Source organism: Pituophis catenifer, unplaced genomic scaffold (genome assembly GCF_029215685.1).
Source record: "Pituophis catenifer annectens isolate HBS135680 unplaced genomic scaffold, rPitCat1.0.hap2 SCAF_1, whole genome shotgun sequence".
NCBI classification, from domain to species: Eukaryota; Metazoa; Chordata; class Lepidosauria; order Squamata; family Colubridae; genus Pituophis; species Pituophis catenifer.
This window is the reverse complement of record NW_027256881.1, coordinates 177,320,424-177,340,124: the sequence shown is the minus strand read 5'-3', so window position 1 is coordinate 177,340,124 and position 19,701 is coordinate 177,320,424. Positions and strand designations below refer to the sequence as shown.

General features: G+C 34.7%; 1 protein-coding gene across 1 annotated transcript; it reads left to right on the top strand.

Annotated features, from left to right (window-relative positions):
- Nucleotides 1–25: 25 nt before the first annotated feature.
- On the top strand, nucleotides 26–19,315 carry FASTKD2 (FAST kinase domains 2). Its single transcript, XM_070956793.1, has 12 exons — nucleotides 26–62; nucleotides 826–1,546; nucleotides 3,770–3,873; nucleotides 5,412–5,520; nucleotides 6,541–6,664; nucleotides 7,472–7,611; nucleotides 9,024–9,196; nucleotides 10,960–11,123; nucleotides 15,446–15,661; nucleotides 16,861–16,948; nucleotides 17,552–17,666; nucleotides 18,618–19,315. The coding sequence occupies exons 2-12, from the start codon at nucleotides 872–874 to the stop codon at nucleotides 18,702–18,704; spliced, it is 1,995 nt and encodes a 664-aa protein (XP_070812894.1). The 5' UTR covers nucleotides 26–62; nucleotides 826–871; the 3' UTR covers nucleotides 18,705–19,315.
- The last annotated feature ends 386 nt before the right edge of the window (nucleotides 19,316–19,701 follow it).

The window sequence follows — 19,701 nt, the reverse complement described above, 5'->3', positions numbered from 1 at the left end:
TGGAAACGTTGCTTTGACAGAGGTTTCGATATATTTGAAAGAGACAGACTGCTGAGAATTCAGTAAGGAGAGAGTGACGTTGCTTCTATTGGCTCCTTATAGTTTATATTCCTCGATCTTTATAGCCTTATCTTCTGGCTATGAACTCTGAAGCTTCGTCTTGTAGACAATTTTGTTTTGCCTTTCTTCCTTCATTATTGGTTCATGCCTTGGGAAGCTCCCAGTTTTCGGAGAATCGAACACGTTTACTTGCTACTGTAATTCTTGCAATTCGGGCCTGTAAATGTACAAAATTGGAGGAGTGAATTAAAACGTGATTAAAAAAAAGACTAGTAACCTTTATTTTAAAATTAACTTATGAGATCTAATAGATTTAAAAAAAAACATTTAACGGAGCAAGAAAACCTTTATGTCTACTGAAGTTTATTCAAGAAATTTCCCCACTGAGACAAAACTGAACACTTAGAGGCCAATTTAATTTAATATTTTGGATAGCTTTCAGTATTTGCAGTCATATTTACTTAGATGAAAGTGCAAATTCTGAAAGCTAACCTAAATACTGTACTGAATTTAAGTGTTCATAGTTTTGTCTCATTTGGGAAATTTTGGCCTAAATTAGCTCAGTCTTGCAGTACTCAGCCCTCTTATTATTATTTTAGATTTACTAAGGTTAGCATTTCATAGCACTTGGAAAACAGATGACTGTACTAATTGAAGCAAAAAAAACCCCACCTTAAACTGATTGCAATTGATTTAATGTACTGTACTGGTTAATTAATTCACTTGATGTTATGTTAACAGCTTTGTTCTGATTTTCTTCTTTAGGTTCAAATAAGTTTTTCCAAGCAAGATATTGTAAAGAAACTGCAAGATGAACAGCAAACTGGAATATTTTATAAGGTCAATAAGAAGGCTACAGGCATGTTACAATGCAGGGAGATCTTTTCCTAGAAAAGAAATCAAAACAACTGCATTTGGGATTAATGGTTATAAAAATTCTGCACAAAGTATTCAATGTTCATTGTATGTCCCTTCTTGCTGGTTTCATTCTTCAATTTCAACTAGTTCTCAAAATACTTTTGTTTATGTTGGGAGCAGTGATGCAAATGAGCAGAAAATAACCAACGATCTTGACCATGAGCAGAACTTCAAACCTGTTCAGTTGAACTCCTCAGAGGAAGTTAGAAATACCAGTAAAGAAAGCGATGAATTTGACATTTCCCAGAAATTTTTCAGTGACCTTCAAAAATGCGTATCTCCTTGTGATGTACTAGACTGTGCTGCAAAAAGTCAAGTCTCTTTAAAGTATGTCAGTAACTGTTTTTCGACTATGTGGATGCTTAAAAAAAAAACACTTAAGAGTCAGAAATATGATGAGACAAAGATGATGCTTGAACACCCTCAGTTTCGACAGCTCTGTCAGCATGTGATGGATGAAGCAAAGTACATGGATAGCAATGATTTGGCACACACTCTACTTTCTGTGGTAAAATTAGGAGTTCCACAAAATACCTTGTTAGTTCAGACATTACTGAGGACTTGCCAGGTAAGCAAAAAAAATCCCCATTCTAGACAAAATTTAAGAATACTTTAAAATAAGGAACAGTTCTGGCTTACTTAAAAAGTTAAATCTATTATTTAATATGTCTCTAGACTTCATATATAATCTTTTGTCTTTAAAAAATAATCTAAGACATTTCAGTTTCATTATCTACGGATTGAAAAAGTTACTATTGATTTACGATTTAGTCTGTACTCCTTTACCTGAAAATGGAACTGAATTTAGGACTTATTTCCAAACTGATATGCGTCACTGGCCAGATACATCACTTAGTCAATCAGAATTGGACCTAGTTTGTACCAGGAATCTTCCAGAAACTATCAGTCCTGGAATCTAGACTAGAAAGGGTATTTTTTAAAGAATATGTTCCCAGAAAAAGGTTGAATTTTAGGGCAGCCCTAGAAGAAGAAGGCCATGTATGTGGGTAGATAAGAAGATACAAAAGGGTTGAAGGGAGCTTCCTTTTGTTTTGATGTGTTTATGGCAGCTAATAGACAACAAAAATGACAGAACCCTTTTACTTGGACTCTAGCAATCATTCATTGCAGGTGTCCAAGAGACGTTTTTACTGTGGAAGAGCAGCTGATTTGGTTAGCTGGGATATGTAAGCATGGGTGATGATTTAGCATGTTTGAACTATCCTGTAGCACATGAGTGGGCAATTTGTTAACTGAAATTGAGGATAACATGCCTTCTTTATCCCAGTTTCAAAATGAGCTGTATGCAGGAGATTTGTTTAGACTGGAAAGAGCTCACTGTCCTATTCCTTATTTCTTGTTTGTCTCTGGCCTTACCTACTACTTGTTTCAGCTTGCCTACAATGCAACTCAAAACAGATTATCACCAAGAGAATGGGGACCTTAACAAAATTTGGCTTACCCTATTACAATATATTAAGCACTGGGGTTAAATTTCCTGGACTGGCTATATATTTCTTCTGTATCTGATTCACAAGTGGATGGTTGCTACTTTATAACTCTTATGACTAATACTAATTAGGCCCTTATTTGACTTACTTTCCGGAAACAACATATTTAGGTAAATGTTTACATGTTCTAATTTTTGAGACAAAGAGAAAAGAAAAAAAGCTATTGGGCAACCTCATTTTTAAAATAGTCTCATTGACATTAATAGGACTCAAATGAACTATTCAAAGTCATTTAAATTGATCTACAGTGTGATTATAATTTCCTCTTAGGTTCTCAATAATTTAGGTATTGCTTTAAGTCATCCCTGTTATTTGTAGTGAGTAATGGTTTCATTTGGGTTGAAAGAGTCAGAGAAAACAGGAACAGAGTTCCAGAAATGTCCCTCTTATTGCTGTCATCAGCAGCGTAGCCAGCTTGGAATGGTTAGCAGCAATCAGCAGCACAGTTGGAATTGCCACTTTTATTAGCTCCATTGACATTATCCCTTTCCCTGTATGGCATTTCTGCAGAGCATCCTGAATGCTGATTGCACTCCCAGCTCTCTGGTTTATAGCTAGAAAAGAAATGGAAATGCCTTTGCGCTACGAGCATACTGCATGGAACCCTATATTGAACAGGGCCGTGCAGTGGAACACGTGTTCTTTTTTAACCTTAGAGAAACTTGAGAGAATCAGAATTTTCACTATACAATTAATAAAGCACTTATAAATGTGGTACTGTACATTGTGGCTCTTTGCCCATAACCTCGTCCCGCTAGTACAAGCCTATCTTACTTGTGCTACCAAAGAGGGCCTACTTCAGATGCCGTTTGTCGAAAAACTCCAACTGCTGGGATCCAGAAGAAGAGCCTTCTGTGCTGCAGTGCCCGCCCTTTGGAACATATTACCCTCTAAGATCTCCTCCCACCCTCCTATCATTCTGCAGAGAGCCTGAAGACCTGGCGCTGCCAGTTGGCCTGGACACCAAACGGAGGAGTTCCATGTTGGAGGTGGCTGCTGGATAGATGGCAGAATTCACCTCCCCACTTGCTCTCTGCCCTCTGCCCATCCATCTTTCTGTTATACTCTTGATATAGTTTCATGTTCTGTTTCATTTTTTTCAATTTTCTTCCTTTTTATTATTTTAAACTGCCTAGAGAAGCCCCATGGCAAGATAGGCAGCAAATGAATAAATAAATAAATAAATAGCAGTAGGAATTTGCTTTGTTAATTTTTCCTCTGACCTATAATTTTATCTTTCCATGAAAATCTTCTAAAATAACTTTTGAATTTTTCAATAGGAACGTGTCAATGAATTTAATACTCAATGTATCTCAATTATTGCAAACGCTTTGAAAGTCATGGAAAAATGCAAGAATGTGGAAGCTCTTCAACTTGGACTACAGTAAGAAAAGACTTTAATTAAGTTTGTACGTTGGTACTTATCAGTTATTGGGTACACTTGTGGGAGAAGTTTGTTTCTAGTTAAATAGTTGTAGCTTATTCCAGTTTATATCTGAACCCAAACATCTTGAGCTTAGTCTTAATTCCAGTTCAAATTACAGGTTTCTTTAGTAAACTAAAGATTAAGACTAATTATAATTTAGCATTCAGATGAAATACTCATTAGATTTTCATTGGAACTGGGAACTTTTTTCTCCTTGTGATAGTGCAAGAAGAAAGGGAATTGGTGGCAGAGTTGGATATGAGGTTGAATTTAATGATGCGTCCAAAATGTGGCCATAATTAAAAGAAATGAGAGTTTAGAACTGTAAATTTAAATTGATTAAATATTCAATAGGATACTTGAAAATTAAAGAGGTTGAATATGAATTGAAACTTTGTATAAAATTGCTTCAGAATGTAAAATGGAATATATAGAAATTGTATACACTTATTTAAAACAAGCCAAATTGAGCTCATGGAGAATTACTGACAAATATACTTAAGATCAATTTTTATTTTCCTGGACCAGATTCAGACTAAGATATACCATAAATGAAATATTTAACAGGATACTTTTCAGTTTATCTTATGTTAACCTCTGGTGTAGTTCCTGGGAAACTTTGGTGTCCATATCCAGGCTGTCCACTTATATTTGTTTCTGGATATTTGTTTATCCCACTTTAATTTTTTTTCAATAATAAAGGCATCTTACACTATTAGAGAACATATCTATATTTGTCCATCTGTCAATCATCTATTGCGTACAACTAAAATCAGAATTGAAAATGAATAAGTAAAAGTTCGGTGGAAAAGCTGTATTTTTAATTTTCCTAAGTATTGGCTGAGTGGAGGCCAAATACATCTCCTGAGGGTGCCCATTCCAGAGCCTGGGGCCCATGCAAAATAAGGCCTTTCTGACCTACTAGATAATCAAATTCTATTAAAACATGATCTGAAGAGATTTTTTTTCTACTGGTCAAAGAAGATACGTTCATAGTGGGACGTGTAGTTCCCACTATAGATTGGCACTAACTAAAGTGTTAAGGACTTTGAAGGTCAATACCAAACAACTTGAATTAAATCAGAAAACCAACTGTTAGCCAGTGCAGTTCTATCAGTATGGAATTTATGGATTATTTGATCCATACAACAGGTAGCATCCTGGCCCCTGCATTTTGCATCAGTTGCAGATTCTGGCAATTTTTGAGAGTAACCCCATGTACACCGGTTTGCAGTATAAGTAGCCCTTAATTTATGACCACAATTGGGACTGGAATTGTTGAGCAAAGCGGTCGTTAATTAAGATGTCCATGTGATCATTTCGCTCAACAACTGTAAACCTGAAACTCCCAGTTGTGGTTCTTAAGCGATCACAGGGCTCATTAGGTGGACAGAGTCTCAGATGAGTGCAGGATGCCTCGGGGTTAGGAGGACGACTCTGGGAGACTATGTAGGAGCCATTACATATTCTTTTTCAGAGGATTTCTTTCTTAATAGGTTACTTTTACAAGACAAAGTCCACAAAATATCAAACGTGTTTGTATTGCAAACCATTATGCGCAGTATCGGGAAAGATGTACCACTGACACTTAAGAAAAAATTGGAGGTAAAAAATTGATACTGTTCTTTCATCTATGTTTTCAATTGTTGCATTAAGTTTGTATGAATATACTGTACATGCAGGTATCATCGCTTTTGTCATCACAGAAGAAAAGGTCATTTATTTTAAGAGCTATGAATGTCAAGAATCATGAAATTTAGTGAAGAACCTGATTAACTACCTATCTTTGATTATTTCTGCCTTTCCAGAAAAATCAGGTATGCAAGAGGCATTCCAGGTTTCCAGGTAGTGCTTTATCAAGAAGTCTGTCTTTGTCATAGCACCTGATCTCTAGAACAGCATTCCCACCCCCCAAAATATGTAGTGGCTCCCACACAGATAATTTTCCAGAATTCTTTTAACATATAGCTATTCTCACAGGCCTTAGAACAGGGTGTTTGTTGAATCCTACAGTTTTATTGTTTTACTTAATATTTATGGTTTTTCTTTTGGGTGACCATGATCTGTTTTTCTATTTTATTTCTTGCTTTTTTATGTAAGCTGCCCAGACTGGGTTTGGAGTAGGTTGGACTCATATAGATAAGTAAATAAATATTACGTATTAATTCTTACAGTTGTAGTACAACAGAAGTGATTTCATTATTTCTGTGTTCCTTTTTTATAAGAACTTGGATAGAAGAAACATATTTTCATTTATTTGATTTATATGGCTATCCATCTCATCACAGCAATTCCAGATGGCTAACCATATATAAAAACATAATACAAATAAACATCAAAATAACAGCATAAGTAAGTTTAAAGATAGCCAGACTAAAACAACATAATTATGAAATCACCATAACTATATAGAAAGTGAGAAATTAAAAATAGGTATTCAGGTGTAAAATGGCATTTTAAACAACAAAAATGAAGTTGCTGATTACTTTTTCAAAACTTGAAATCTTCAAAGCAAAAGTAGGAGAAAAATATTTGTTAACTCTGTGATAACAAACAATAATTTTATAATCCTTGTCTTGTACGCCAATGATACTTCTGGCTAATTTGAAATTTATTTCAATTTAGAACAAGATGTTGAATCTGATGAATCACTTTACAGTTCCAAATGCTTTTCAAATGTTCAGAGTATTGGGTGAAATGGACTATCTCTCTGTTCCAATCCTGAATGCTTGTAGTAAGACAGTAATAGGTAAGTCATGACAAATGTATAAGATTACTAATGTTCAAAACAGTTTATTTGATTATAATGTTCTAGAATCCAATTTCTTTTAATTTGCCATAAGAGTTTACAGATAAGTATTTGCTTATGAAGAGCAGAACAAGAAAATAGGGAGTATATGTGGGTTATGGTGGAACTGTTGAGTTTTTGGGGTTCTCTGAGCTTGATTGTTTTTCTGCAGATGTTTGCAGCATCCTGTGGCGAAGTGCAATTTGTAAAATTTTTTTTCCAGGAATAGGCATTTATTTCTGGTTTCTGGCAAAAAAGATCAATTGCAGACAATAGGTTCACTTAACAACCATGGTGTTCGCTTAATGACCCATCTTAATGACAATTACAACCATAATTTTGGGCTCAATTATGGTTGAAGACCACTTATATCTGGAAATTTCAGCCTTGGCTTATAGTTTATAAAACTAGACTTGTGCATTTATAGTGAAAGTTATACATAAATATTTAAGAGAATTGGCTCAAAAAGATAATTCTTAGGCTACTTTAAAGCAGCATAAGAGGTGTTTTGATTTTATTTAACAATACATAGTGGACATAGATATGAAAAAAGTTGGATGTCATGTTAATAAATTCTTCAAAAGAGAGAACCTCCACTTGACCAAATCATGTTCCTTGAACGGTTCTTTAGTTTTGCCAATTATGCTGTATTTTCTGCTTCAGGATTTATCATGTCATTTCTTTTTAGAAACTCAAAGCACAAATGTTTTTTTACAAATGTTATCAACCAAGTGAATTTCCAATGTTAGTTTTCTTTGTATGCATTAGAAAACATTGAAGGAACTCAATTTTTGAACCTGCTGAATGTTTTGAAAACTGGCAAACAATTGAGATATCAAAATAGGATACTTTATTCTGCATTAGCTGATTATGCCGCATCAGTCTTCTATACATGGAACAGAAATGAGGTAAATATATAGGATGTCACTATTCATATTACTGGCATTCTCAGTAGTAAATGAATGGTAGCATGGGATGCTAATATTGTTTTTAATTTTATTTTAGATTCATGATATTATTTAGGATAAGTCCCTGTAACTGCATAGGAATGGGGAGAGGTGTTGCAATATGGACAATATACTTAATCTATTTGTCTCTGTAATTTCACAGATTATGCTGGACTATGAATAATGTGAATAAAAGGTTTTTGTTTCCTCTACTTGATAAATGATACTAAGCTATAAGAAGTTTAGAAATGTAGAGATTGGTTTGTTTGAAGAAGTTATCAGGAAAGTGAAAATAGATAGGAAAGATGTAAATAAAAATTTAAGTATCATAGGATTTCTTAACAGGATGACTGGATTTAAATATGTTCAGTGCAATATGATGTTTTTGTGGTCTAGTTATTGGGGACAGATTTAATTCTTACATGTGTTTAGAGATTCAGTGGTACTTTGCCATCCAATCTAAAAAGGTTTCCAATGCAGCTCATGATTATAAAATATAGTGGCAATGTAATAATAAGTCCATACAAAATGTCATCCCTCCACTAGTGATAAAACCAGAAAAATATAATCAAATAGAAATAGATACATCAGTTACACAGTTAAATAGATACATCAGATATATCAGTTAAATACATGGTTTGTTGAAATAATATTTATTAAGTGCTTAGTAGAAGGGAAATTTAGACTGTTTAATCTATTACTCCCCAAAACTATTTTCTCCCATGGTACAACTGAGCTTCCTGTGAGGCTGGAAGTCAGTTGAAAAAGAAAAAGAAAAAAAAAAGGTGGGGGGAGATACTGGATTGGTACTGTATGTTCTGAACAGCAAAGTATAGACACTATTCTTTCACATTCTCTAGGGGTATTTTCCCCAGCCATTTTGCTTTAAGTTGGAATTCAATTTAAAGTAATAATTATAAGTAATAATGGTTACGCTGATGCATATCATAACTTCTTTCTGTATTATGAAAAATTACAATTTGGAAAGGCTTTAAGAAGTTAACAGTTGGGCTTTGGAGAATGCAACCAGGGTATGCATCTTTGGTTTTAAATTATTATAGCAGATTAGTTTCATATTATTTCACAAAGGACAGAGGGAGAGAAATTTGCCCGAGAAGCTTAGAATAGAAAAAGGATTGTAAACAGGGATTCAGGAAAGCAAAAAGGAATTTGCTTCTCTCTTCAGTGGTATATTCTCAGGCCCAACAACATTTTTGACTATTTTTTTAAAAAAATCCTCTTAATAAAGTTATCTCAATATATGTGAGTTACTTTAACTTTTTTTTTTTTTTTAATTTGATTTATATGCCGCCCTTCTCCGAAGACTCAGGGCGGCTTACAATGTGCTCAGCAACTTCTCCTTTTGATTTCAGGTAATTCTGTTACTTTCAGCTTTTGAAAATCTTAGTGTTCACCCAGTCCAACTGATGGATAAATTTCTTGAGGAAGTGATGCTTCACCTGGAATCCTTGAACCTGAAAGATGTTATAATTATTCTGCGAGCCTACTCTAATCTCAATCACCTCTCCAGCGGCCAAAGCCAAGAGTAAGTTATTCTTTAGTAAATACTCATTTCAAAAATAATTTCTGAAACACTTCTGGTCATTTGTAAATAATCTCAAATTTGTCACCAAATTAATATATAGAATTCTTTGATGGTGTGAGTATTATAACATGTATTCTCAAATTTTGTATTATTGCAATCCAATAAAGAAAGTATATGAGGACACATTACACACACACACCAGGTAAAACAAAAAACAAAACATTTTAATTTTAATTTTCTTTTTATTTGATTTTAACAAATATTTGAAAGGGGAACCAAGACAAAAGAGAAAAAAAGAAGTGAAAGGACAGAAGAGAAAATAGAAAACAGATTTACAGGCCATATAAAATTGAATAATTTTCATGATAACATTAGATTTGTGATGCATATAAATGTGACCTTTCTTCCTTCCCTCCCTCCTCTCATTCATCAAAATCAAGAGAAAAGAGGGGAAAGGACTCTTTCCTTGCCTGGGTTGCTCTAAGTACCCAAGTACTGTTGTTAAACTGCTGCTGCTTACAGGGCATTGGCAGACTAAAGGCTGGAGCAAACTTCTCTAGCACTGCCCGTGAGGGAACATATGCATCTGTTGTTTAGGGATAGTTGCATAGGCATTCTTTTTATATGTCAGCGAACGTTAACGTTTCCTGCTTGAACGTACCTTGCCTTCTTCCTCCTCCCAGCTGGAAGTAGGAACCAAGCAACATTCAGGGTGCACATCTCTGCACAATGTGCAATTGGGATTTGGGATGTGTTTGCGTCAGCCCACCTGCAGCCCTTTGCAACCTCCGCTTACCCATCAAACCCTTTGCAGTGTAGGTATGCAGTGATGGCTACAGGTAATTGCGGGCAGCTATAAATCAGTCTTAAGTGGCTTTTGGCCCTCTCTCTCACAGAGTCTCCATAAGCCTGGCTTTCTTTTAGTACCAGCCTTGGGCTTGAGTAGCCTGTAAATTCCTTCCCCTCTGTAGATATTCTAAATCGTTTTTAATTGGGTTACTGATTTTAATTTGGTATTGTATTGTGATTTGTATTGAAGTTGTCATTTTGTAAGCCGCCTTGAGTCCCTAGGGAGAAAGGCGGCATATAAATCGCAATAAATAAATAAATAAATAAATATTCTTTCTGCAGTGTAAGTGTTGGGTCAAGTAGTCTGTGCCCTTAAGGCATCATCATTCCTTCTTTGAAAATTAAATGTGTCTTTTTAAAAAGGGTCGCCATCACTCAGGCTTCATTCATCTTGCTCGAATATGCCAGGTTGGTTGGTTTACATTCACCACACATTTGCATCAGTGCATCAATGTGATAAAGGTCCTATAAAAATCATGGGCAATGCTGATGCTATTATAGTTTGCTTAATGACTGACTACCAGGATAAAAACAGATCAAGTGCATTCCCTTTTTAATATTAATATTTAATATTAATTTTTAATTAATATTAAAAATTGAGGTATAATGATTACGGTATTTAAAAAGCTACTATAATACAAGTATTCTTAATTTGAAAGGTAATTACAAACACATAATTCGTTCTAGAAGAGATGCTAATACTAAACAAATCAAATCTGAACATGATGGAAGAGCTATGTGTTTTGTTTTTGATTGTGGAAGGAAGTTCCTATTGCAAAATAGCGATATGTAGAAATTTTCCTAATTTATCTCATGAATATTCAGCTGTGAATTGATATATAAGCCTCAAGTATTTGTAGATTTATTTAACCTATTAGGAATTTATATATTTGTTTACCTCCATTTTTTAAAAGGTTTCTTGACTCTCTGAATAGTATACTGAATAAACATCTACATGAGATTGATAATATGGATTTACTAAGAGTTGTATATTCATTCTGTCTTGCTGGATATCTTCCCCAACTTGCTCTTAATCAACTGCTTCAAGAGGAAATTCTCAGTGATCTAATAAAATCAGGTTAGAGATCAATTTTATTTTATTTTTATTTTCTTTAATCTGTGTTGATCATATCTATGTAATTTTCTGTGTAGACAAATTAACATATATATTTGTTGCATAATAAAAGGTGAACAAAATACCCACTTTCAGTTTTATATTATTATCCATATTTCTTTCAAAATGATCAGCTTAATATTGCATTGTTCATTAGTATCCTAAAATCTGTATCATGGTGATGTCTTTATTGGAATTGCTTAAAGACCACAAAAGTTCATTGGGTTAAGCAATGAACCTAGCAAGGAAGTGTAGCATGACAGAGAATCAGGTATGGCCTTGAGGAACAGGGCAGGAGTGCACCCTAGTGGGAGAAAACTGAAGTCATTGGCTGGAGGCTTCCTTGGTAGAAGAGAAGACTGAGATAAATGGATGTCCTTCACCCCAAACCCAAGGCAGACGGTCAGAGAGAGGCAGCTGTTAGTCCCCAGGAGCCTTTGCAGAAGCCCTAGATCAGAAGGGCTTTGAAGGGGCTGATCAGAAGACCCAGAATCATGCAATAATGCAGAGAGATGCCAGTTGAGGCCCAAAACTCCATGAAGAAGAGCTTTAAGCACACACTAGTTCAGTCAATTCCCTTCTTATCCTTCTCTCAGTGAAAAACTGAGGGGGAAGGATGAGAAAGAGGGAGCAAGATAATTAAGCAACCAAGGGGTTTCTGTTAGCAAATATCTTTGGGAGACAGATAGAAAAAATAAGGCACTAGGAAATGTGGACCCTCTGCTGTAAATAGTTGTGTTTTTCCCCTAATAGCTATAAAAGTACCTGTACAAAATAAAAGATCTCTCCCCCAAAAAAGCCACCTTTATTTTTCTGAAGCAATCATCCTGCTTAAAGATAGACTCATCCTGCTGTATAAATTTTAAAAAAGTCACACCATGACAGAGAAGCAGGATGATGAGAGGAAAAAGAGATTTCAGGGCAACATGAAGGGACATTAACGGCTGACTATTTCCTCTTGTTCCATGACTCTTGAAAAAATATATTTGTTAAAACATAATTGATAAGCAAGAAATTTTATGCATCCCTTCTATACATTTTGAACCGAGGGGAAGAAATATTCTCTTGAGGCATTGTCCCTAGCTGGAAGAAAGATCCCTGGACTCTTACTTAGTCTAAGAGGTTGGTTGCTCAGCTGACAGTCTGAGTCTGATTAATTATGATTCAATCTGAAATTGAACCAAAAGAAGCATCAGACTTTGAGCTACTCATTTTAATTCAACCTGTAAGTTTTTTAGCCAAGTATATACTTAAAATTGAAACACTTGGACACACTGTGGATCCTAGGCAAGGTGAAATTAAAGAGCTTGAATAAATGATGTTTGAATCTCATGAGAACAGAGTCCAAGCTCTTGAAAAGAAGGAAGAACATCTCAAGCTGAGATAATTCAGATCCAAAGCCAAAGCAGGAAATTTAATTTTGAATCTTCCTTCAAGTACAAGATCCACTAATGTCCCTTATGAGGAAGGGATTTTTTATTTTCCTTTTTAAAAAGGTTACCAGTACAGGTAAAGTTGGCCTTATCAAATCTGATAGCAACTTTCCTATAAAATAATAAATTTTATTAAATTTTCATGAGCTGCAGCTTACTTATCAGACATATAAAGTGGCCAGGCTCATGTACATAGAATTTAAATTGGGGAGAGGTGTAGTGGGCAAAATAGGTTGTTTGTGCAAATTAAGTTTGCATGATACAGATTACCAATATTTTATCTGTTAATAGTTATAATGTATTAAAATCCCATTGTGTTTGTTGAGATGTTCCGGGATTTTCTGAAACTTTGATGTATGTGAGTTGAATAATTACTGGTCAACAGTGCTGCTAAAGACCATTTTTTTCAAAACAGTCTTGAGGTAGAAGTCTTGGCATGTATGTATGCATGAAAGTTTGTAACATTCTGCATAATGTGGTGTTGTGTGTCTATTGTATACTCTTACAGCAGCAACAACTTGTTCTGTAGATAGGTATAGGCTGAGGTTGATGGTGGGACTAGTCCCTGCAGTTTTCTTGGCAAGGGTGCCTGCTTTCCAGGACTGAGAGAGAGTGACTGGCCCAGGTTCACCCAGTTGGCTTTGTCCCTAAGGCAGAACTAGAACTCATGGTCTCCCATTTTCTAGCCTGATATCTTAACTACCACTACCACTACACCAAAGTCGCTCTCTTTTAAGTTGTTTAGCATGGAAAAATATTAGTAGAAGGCTGCGAACACCCATAAATGTAAAAATGCATATAATTTCATGATTAATATATATTCATTACTATATACAGGTACTCCTTGACTTAAGACCACAGTGGAACCCAAAATTTCTGTTGCTAAGGGAGACATTTGTTAAATGAATTTTGCCCCATTTTACAACCTTTCTTGCCGCAGTTGTTAAGTGAGTCACTGCAGTTGATATGTTAGTAACCTGATTGTTAAGTGAATCTGGTTTCCCCATTGATTTTGCTTGTTAGAAGGTCACAAAAGTTGATCACATGACCTTGGGGCACTGCAGTGGTCATAAATACGAACCAATTGCCAAACATCTGAATTTTGATCACATGATTATGGGGATGCTGCAAAAATCGTAACTCTGAAAAGTGGTCATAAGTCACTTTTTCTAGTGCCATTGTAACTTTGAACAGTCACTAAATGAACTGTTGTACATCGAGGACTACCTGTACTAGTATATAAGAGGGATAGCTATGTTAATTTCACAAATATACTTTAAACAAATGAATAAGTAGATGTTAACATTTTATTAAGCAGTCACGTTCCAATATGTGTTCTTTCTTCCTCAACAGCAACTCCCAAATGAATGTGGGGAGTTTAATTTTCAGCTTTTCAACAATGCCATTGGCCAAGCACATTTACTTCTATTATGTTTTGTTCTATTCTGTGTTTTGGAAACAAAATTAAGTATGTATTTCAAAAAGAAATTGGAGACGATTCCTGACAAGTATGTCTTTGTAATTATAGTCAGGATTTAGTTGTATTCAAGGCATTGAAAACCACTAGACATACTTGAAAGTTATTAGGGAAGAAACTGAAGCTTGTTTCTTGTTCACTTGAAAAGCTGATTCATTCATATTTTCCTATTTTATTTTAAAATGGCATATAAAATTTGGACTGAAAGCAGGGTTAACTCTGTAGATCAACATTTTGTTCTTTGTGTCTTTGTATTTTTGTGAGATTACAAAAAGAATACAACTTGCCTAAGATTGCTAATTAAGACATTTTATATTCACATTTGGTTCTTATAAATTGGTGGCCTTGGAAACTCTTATGATTAGATAATCCCCCTACTCCCAGGTTAAATCAGCCTTTCAGTTGTAGAATTTTACAAATTTGGAATGAGGAATTGGAGTATCTTAATCTTCCATGTTGATATCTTCAGCTTTTAAAAAATTAAATAAATAAATATTTTCCTCAAGTTTTGAGATGAGAATAATTCACAAAACATTTTAGGGGAGGGTTTTTATTGGACTCATCAGGGACTGTTTCTAAAAGGCTAGCTATATATTTTTCTATCATAAATGTGAAGATATAGTGACAAATACTTTGGCCATTGGCTGGAAATCCTCCACATAGTCAAGAAAATTTTGTCAAGGGAGATTCTGTTTAAATATATTAATATACTGATAAGTTACATCCCCCAAATTTTGAATTGATCTATTTATGAAGAATTTTGGATATCTTATGCTTTGATTGTTGTGAAAAAGATTGTTCTTAGAAAGACACTGGCACACCAGATTATAAAGAGCTACATAGTAAGCCTTTGATTTGGGTCTTTATCAACACAGTGGAAGGAACAAAGTATATGAGTCTCTGTCAAAGTTTAACTTAAAATTTGAGAAGCTTTAAATAGAGGAAACAAATTATATATTTATTTTATTACTTTGCCCACTTTTTTCTTTTTCTTTTTCATCCTTTCCCTCTCTTTTTTGTATAGCATTGTTATACTTTGTTTTCTTTTGGTGTATTAAAGCAATAGAAATAAAGTTAGGACAGATGAAGGTAAAAAGGCTCCTGCTGAAGGTACTTATCAAGGCATATTCATTTTATTTCTTGGGTGCAATATGGGGAGAAAATTGCAGACATTAAATTTGACCATGAGCTAATGCTGATTGAAGATGCAGTTTGGAGCTTTCCCAAAGGCTTACGGAATTGAACAGATCTCCAATAATTCATTCCTATATTTGAAAACCTATGTTTTTCTTCCTTAGGCAAAATATGTATGTCTTTATTCAAGCAGATAAAGAGTTCATTGGCTAACAGTTTTTCTTTTAATTTCTTTTATATAGAAAAAAGTCTAAGTATGTTGCCTGCAATAAATGTTTGTCTAGAACTTGATGGAGATTCTTCCTCAACATCAACAATTTTATCAGAGAAATTGTCATCGTTACCAAAGAAAATACTTGATTTTAGTTATCCTGAAATACAGGAAGCCCTGCTTACGCTTTTGGAAAATGAAAATTTGTTTCAAATAAATGTACAATTGACTCAAGGTTACTGCTTAGGTATGAAACATCACAGTGTTATTATTGTCCAATATGGAGCATTTGCTTTGAAGCCTGAACAAATGCTTACCTATTGCTACTCAAAGCATTTACTGATTTTTATACATATAAAACCTTGCTATGACTAAAGTCCAGATTACTTGCCTACTGCCCTCTACCTATGAGTACTGGGATCATACGTAATTTATTATTAAGGATAGTTCTTTATTTCAGAAAGTTGTCCTTTAAATTTATTTATTTTTCAAAAGCTACTTTTGTTCTTTTTGGTCATTTAGCTTTTGCCATACAAATGGTACCACTTAATGCACAGCCTTTCACACATGAAAAATATGAAAAAAAAATTGAATTTTGAATTGTCTTTTTAAAAATAAATTTACATTTCTTTATTTAAAAATAAATATATGTTTTTAGATATTTTTATTAGAATATGTGCTTTTGTAGAGTTTTTCTTGGTTTTGGGTTTGCTTTTTCCTTTGTAAAACAATGTTATAAATACAAAATATTAAAAAATATCCAGGTGAATCTTTCAGATTTGCCCATTTTTCAGGTTTGTCCTTTATTTTTTGCAAGAAAATATCACTATAGAGACAACGAGCTATATAAATCCATAAAAATGAAATACATGTAAATGGAAACGGCTAAAGTACAGGTTTCTTGCCTACTGCCCTGTGTCTATGAGGGGATCATCTGGCTATCTCCTCTTCCTCACCTTAAGGGGAGATGAGCCCAGAAGCTGGCCTTTTCTATGGTTACTCCATTTAAATGCACTTTTCATTTGGCAAAGTAACTAAAATCTTATAAGAGAACATTGGAATTAAGTGATTCACTTTCAGTCATTATTTATATTAAATGTTTGTTTAAAAAATAAAAAACTTTTAATAAAAAAATACAAAGTATCAAGTAAGCATAATGCTATAAAATATAATGAAATAAAAACTTAGCAGTTAATGGGGCAATCATGCTTACTAGTTGGGAAAGATTTTGTCCAAACTTCAATTGTTTATAATCAATTGTGATTTTCCCCCCTCCATAACCAGAGTAGTATTTCTCTTCATTGATGTTAGTAAAACAAATGTAACTTTAATAATTTTCATTTAGTATGTGATTCAAATACATTTTTCCTTGTATTATTTTGAGAAATTGTGAGTATATAGCAATTTCTTTATAAAAACATAATGTTTGGCCTTTTTTTTTTTTAGATTTTGAAATTTTAATGGATGCAAACCGAAAAATAGCACTGACAAGTACAGAAGCAGATCAGTTGAAAGGGGATCCCAACCTCAAACGGTACTTTTATCTGAGTGTATGCTTTACTTAATTTGTTGTGCAGTAGGCTGAATTTCTAGGCATAATTGTTTAGATGCCATGATCTGCAGAGAAAGACTTCATTTATTTCTCTGTGCAGACATCCAGATTTGAAGGGCAAAATGTACATGTGGGCACACTTAAAGAAACCATGTCATTTCCTGGGATTGAACAGGTGCCCTCTGTACCTGCTGTATAATCTCTGGAAAATAGAGGTACATTTTATGTGTACACACAAGAATTCATTGGGATGATCTCTCTTTATCTTTTTAAACTGTCATTCTAAAGGCAATAGGTTTATAGCAGGGCTATAGGCATTAAGCTGAAGATTGTATCAGCCTTTGAATGACTGCAGTGTAAAAGAGAGTGGTACTACACAGAAAGAGATGGAGATGTGTTTAACTGAAACACATATATGCATAAATCACATAATGTACCTATGCAGATAGGACAGGCTTTGGTTACAATTATCTAAGTGAAGAGCCTTTGGAATTTTCATCCTTATTTTGCTGTATTGATATTTCTGCAGACTGCTATAATTAATTATGTTGTTATTGTAGGCATTTCTCTTGTCCTTGTTTACAGGATAGCAGTGCTGTGCCCACCTGCAAGTGCTTTCTCAAATCCCTCACAACACCCAAAAGGCCGGTTGGCAATGAAAATAAGACATTTAAATCGACTGGGATACCAAGTTATATTGGTACGAAAACATATTGTTGAAATTATTAAGGGAGAATAACATTAGAACTTGTCCTTCCTTTTAAAGAGCAAAAGGGATACATCAGGAGCAACGAGTTCAAAAATTAAACCAGACAGCATGACTTCTGCAGTTTGCTAATCTATGTCATTATGCAGAAAATTATTAAAAAATTTTATTCAAAGTTTTTATATAAATTTTAATCAAAAGGCTTAGTGGATATAAATATCTTATTTTAATTTGTTGGCTCTTTTAGCTCAATATTATATATACATCTGCTACGGTGCTGCAAGTTGCTGCAAGTTGCTACACGGGTCAATTTCTGGATCCACAGGGTGATCCTGGGATCTTTTTTTCCCCCCTTCATGCAGAGTATGTTCTGCAACATCAACCTAGAGCCCATTTTCAGTATTGATATTATTTGGTAACATAAAATATCACTTTGGAATATTGCTTGAAAGTATTATTCCTTGAACTTTGTGTTAAAACAATTGCAGTGAAAGCAGAGTCTTGGAGCATTGTTTAGAGATTAAACAATGCCAGTGTTCATCTCTTGGAGTGAACATGCAGTCTACATACAGTGTGAATTGAATTTGGCATGTACTTCTATTACTTCTGCTTTTAGTACTTCTGTGCAATCAGTCAACATCAAAGGATAATCTAATGTAGAATCTACAGAGTGATAATTAGATAATTAGTGATCCTTCACAAAACAGTGACTATTCTTACACATCTTGGCAATAATTAATTAACACTTACACTGTTCCTTGATAAACTGGAACCCCTCTGTTAGGTTATTTGGTTCAGGAATGGCCCCCTTTAAGGTTAGAGGTAGAATGTCCTCACAAGCTCCAATATTCCCCGTCTTGTTTCATTATAATTATTTTTGATGTAAGATTTGTGCTAATTTACAGTTAATTCTTTTCTGTTCTTTTTGTTGTTGTCGTTGTCAAGGTTTCTTACAAGGAATTCCAAAAGCTGGAGAAAGATGAGGCAGTTTTATTCTTCAAAAGACAAATATTTTTGGCAGAAAACATCTAACGTCTGAATAAAGTACTCAAGATGGCTGTATTTAAAGCATATTTCTGAAATGAGTTTCTGGGAGCAAGTCCAGTTGAGTTCAATGAGATTTGGATTTTGAATATTAAATCATAGTAATTGTGCTACTTTTATAGTTTTAAGAAAAAATATCTGAATAAGATTCCTTAATAATCCTGTCTCTCAAATTCATATCTCTTCTGAAAGTGAAGCAGGACATATGTATGTGACTGCAAGTATATTTACCATACCCAGTGGATGCTAACTATTGAGTAGGAATAAAAAATCTATTGTTTTCATTCTCAGTAAGAACTTGATTGCATAATAATTTATTGGCTTGCATACGAATATAAGTATTCTGTTCCTCTAGTTTCATACTTATTTATCAGATGCCATTTTGAAGATTCACTGTAAAATAGAATAATAGCTTATCAGATGCTATTTTGAAGATCCACTGTAAAGTATAATAATCAGGGATATTTATGTTTTTAAAATGTTTTAGAATAAATGATTTGGACCTATTGGATTACAGTTTCTAACATCTCCAGTCAAGCTGACCAGTGAAGACAGCCTAGGCCAGTGATGGCTAGCCTTTTTGCCGTTGCGTGCCAAAAGCGGGGGGAGTGCAGGGGGGGGTCGCACCCACGCGCACCCACACCCATAATTTCTTTCTTGGAGCCTGGGGAGGGTGAAAACGGCCTCCCCCCGGAGGCCCTCTGGAGGCCGGAAACAACCTGTTTCCCAACTTCCAGTGGGACCGGAAGGCCCATTTTTCACCCTCCCCAGGCTCCAGAGGTTTTCTAGGAGCCTGGGGAGGGCAAAAATTGCCTCCCCCTCCTCCCCCCCCGGAGGCCAGAAACAGCCTATTTCCCGACTTCCGGAAGGCCCGAAAATTAGCTGGCTGGTGTGTGCATGCATGCTGGAGCTGAGCTAGGGCAATGCTTGCGTGCCCACCAATATGGCTCCGCGTGCCACCTGTGGCACGTGTGCCATAGGTTCG

Coding starts and splice junctions, on each gene's coding strand:
- FASTKD2 (XM_070956793.1), top strand. CDS start 872: ATGAACAGCAAACTGGAATATTTTATAAGGTCAATAAGAAGGCTACAG. Junction 11,124..15,445: donor CAGTGATCTAATAAAATCAG/GTTAGAGATCAA, acceptor TCTTTTATATAG/AAAAAAGTCTAAGTATGTTG. Junction 17,667..18,617: donor TGGGATACCAAGTTATATTG/GTACGAAAACAT, acceptor GTCGTTGTCAAG/GTTTCTTACAAGGAATTCCA.